Genomic DNA, 2,783 nt, shown 5'->3' on the forward strand with positions numbered 1-2,783 from the left:
ACATTTTGGGGGAAGGACTAAAGGAAAGGGCTCTCAAAGCCAACAATTCAGATCTCACCCAGTGAGAGTGCAGCCCTGCCCCCCCAAACATGGTCCCTGAGCTCCCAGCCTGCCTGAGGCTTGCCCAGGGGCCAGAGATGTCCAGCATCCCAGCAGAAGGCTCCAGTCCCAAGATCACCGTACAGCCCTGCCCGTTCCGTTTCCCTCATCCCCAACAAAGGACTTCAACCCCCAGGCTGCTAATAACAGAGATTTTAATGCATAAGGCACAGTGTGAGGCTGGGATCATTTAGCATCCTCATACCCCAAAGGCCCAGCATGTTGAGCAAAAGCGGCAGGGACCACCTCCCCACCACTGGGCACCCTGGGGAGTCCCTGGATCGAGGGGGCATCCAGTCTTTGGTATGGTGCCCAGGGGCAGGAAGTGACTAGCATGGTCCCAACTACCCCTCTGGGGGTACTGCCACCCACCAGCAGCTCTTTGGTTTGGAATAACAGTCAGTGCAGATGTCCAGGGAGAGAGTTCCGGGCAAGTCAAAGTGGCACAGTGCCCCAGGGCTGGGCAGTCCCTCACAAGCAACATGTGGGCTTCTTCTTGCTGGCAGTTAGGTAGAGGTTATTGTCGTCACTGTTGATGCCTGAAGAAGAGTGGGAAGTAAGTTTGCAGGGATTGGAGGCTCCCCATGCTTTCTGCCACCCTCATCCAGGTGGGAACTCACGGACAACATCCCCGATGCGCCGGGCCCCTGATTTCTCCAGCTCAGCCAGCACGTTGGCCTCGAAGGTCAGTGCCGCCACACGGAAAAAGAATTCCCGGACATTCTCACCTGACACAAGGAACAGGTGGGTGCTCAGGGGCAGTTCCAGCCTGGGTTCCCTGGGCACAGCTGGAGTTGTAGGAGCGAGAGGCCAGGTAGGCAGGAATGCCACGCAGAAGGCCTGACGCCCCTTACTCACCAGTGAGAGACGAGACTGCCCAGTACTCCGCCTTCATCTCTTGGGCCACCTTGAGTGCGTCTCGCTCCATTAGCACATACTGAGCAGGAGTCTGAGGGAAAGTCAGAGTCAGATGCGGAGGGTTCCCTCACCAAGTTGGGAAGGTCCCCCCACGGGCACACTCACACTCAGGTCCTTCTTGGAACCCACAAGGAAGAGAAGCACGCTGGAAGGGTCGTTCTCCTTGAGTGCATCAGCTAGCCACTGCCTGCCACAGACGGTGGACAGCAAGAGGTGAGGTGGGCAGGCTCCTGCCACTGACACTCATATGCTCAATTATCCTCTGCTCCTCGATGCGTTCTTTCCTTCCCTACCATGCCCCTGACCACCCCTCTTTTCTTCTCTTGGAACCCTCTCTTCCCAGAGCCCCCACATATGTCAGCACCCCCACATACTTGGTATGTTCCAGGGAGGCCACATCATTCAGGTTGAAGACAATGATGATGGCTGAAGAGTGGCAGAAACAGTCCCAGGTTGGTAAGGAGACGCTACTGGCTCATTTCCACAGCCCTCGGTTAGAAGCCTCCTCCCCCACTTCACCCAGCCCCTTACCTTGAGCTCCTCGGTAGTAGGTTGATGCAATGCATTTGAATCTCTCCTGTCCAGCGGTATCCCAGCTAGGAGGGAGGAGGGGTGACACAGAGGTATGGGGACAGGGGCGTAGGAGGGGTGTAAGCGCCAGAGGAAGAAACAGCTGGAAGAGGTAGAGCGGAAGAAGCACTCACAGCTGCAGACTGAAGGGGATGCCCAACACCTCAAATCGTTCCATCTCAAAGTCCACTCCAATGGTGGCCTTGTAATTCTTATCGAAGGTGTCTTTGCAGAACCTGAGGGAGCACCAGAGGCTCTGGCCCTTAGCCCAGCCCCTCTGGCTAGGCCTGGCCCTACCCTGCCCAGCCCAACCCAGTTCAGCTCCAGCACCCTCTTACCTATTAATGAGACAAGTCTTCCCCACCGACAGGTCCCCCACCACAATGACCTTGGAGATCTTAAATCTGCTGGACACAAGAGGAGGCAAGAGGAGTGGGCACTAGTTCTTTCACTCTAGGGAGTCCCAATGCAACCTAAGAGGTCTACAAAGGTAGTCACATCCAGGCTGCAGTTGCCAGTAGACACCAGGCCTCCTAGGCAGCTTTCTGGACAGATGTACCCGCTAGGAGTGTTTTGTGCTTTAGTATCAAAAAGACATAAATTTGAATCCCAGCTCTCACACTTACTAGCTGTGTGCCTTAGGACAAATTACTTGGTTTCTCTGTCTCAGTTTCAACATTTAAGTGGAGGTTTAGAATATATTTTCTTTGGGTAGTGAACACATGGTGGCAATACACAGATTTTGTAACATAGAAACCCACACCTAAAACCTATATGTCCCTGTTGACTAATATCACCCCAATAACTTTAATAAAATAAAAAAAGAATATCTTTTATTGGGTTGTTGTGAAGGTTAAAATGAGATAAATGTTCTATATTCTGAAACATACCCCCCCACACACACACACATATAAATTTTAATACCTCTGAAATCAGGGTACATCTTTAAAAGTGATGGGTGTTTAAGGGGGGGGAAAAGAAGGAGACATATGTAATATTCTTTGTGATACTTTAAGCAAAAAAAAAAAAAAGTGATGGGTGTTTTCCATTTAATAAAAGTAACTTAAAAAAAAAAGTTGCGTGACTGAAATAAGATGAAGTATCCAACACACTTTCTGGCACACAGTAGCTGCTACATTCATAGTGGCACCTGGTTATTAGGATTCCCTTAGGTATAAGCACAGCCCCCCCCCCCC

The 2,783-nt window shown here is 51.6% G+C and overlaps 1 protein-coding gene across 1 annotated transcript in view; it reads right to left on the bottom strand.

Annotated features, from left to right (window-relative positions):
• Nucleotides 1-237: 237 nt before the first annotated feature.
• The window catches only part of RAB34 (RAB34, member RAS oncogene family), a gene marked incomplete at its 5' end in the record, with an annotated part of 4,450 nt that continues 1,904 nt past the window's right edge, over nt 238-2,783 (bottom strand). Inside the window, 8 exons of the mRNA XM_006095529.2 lie at nt 238-638; nt 720-827; nt 958-1,048; nt 1,123-1,204; nt 1,392-1,443; nt 1,549-1,613; nt 1,722-1,823; nt 1,926-1,991. Coding sequence (XP_006095591.2) covers nt 571-638; nt 720-827; nt 958-1,048; nt 1,123-1,204; nt 1,392-1,443; nt 1,549-1,613; nt 1,722-1,823; nt 1,926-1,991 — 634 coding nt within the window. The remainder of the gene's footprint in view (nt 639-719; nt 828-957; nt 1,049-1,122; nt 1,205-1,391; nt 1,444-1,548; nt 1,614-1,721; nt 1,824-1,925; nt 1,992-2,783) is intronic.

This window comes from Myotis lucifugus, unplaced genomic scaffold (assembly GCF_000147115.1).
Source record: "Myotis lucifugus unplaced genomic scaffold, Myoluc2.0 scaffold_157, whole genome shotgun sequence".
Classification (NCBI taxonomy): Eukaryota; Metazoa; Chordata; class Mammalia; order Chiroptera; family Vespertilionidae; genus Myotis; species Myotis lucifugus.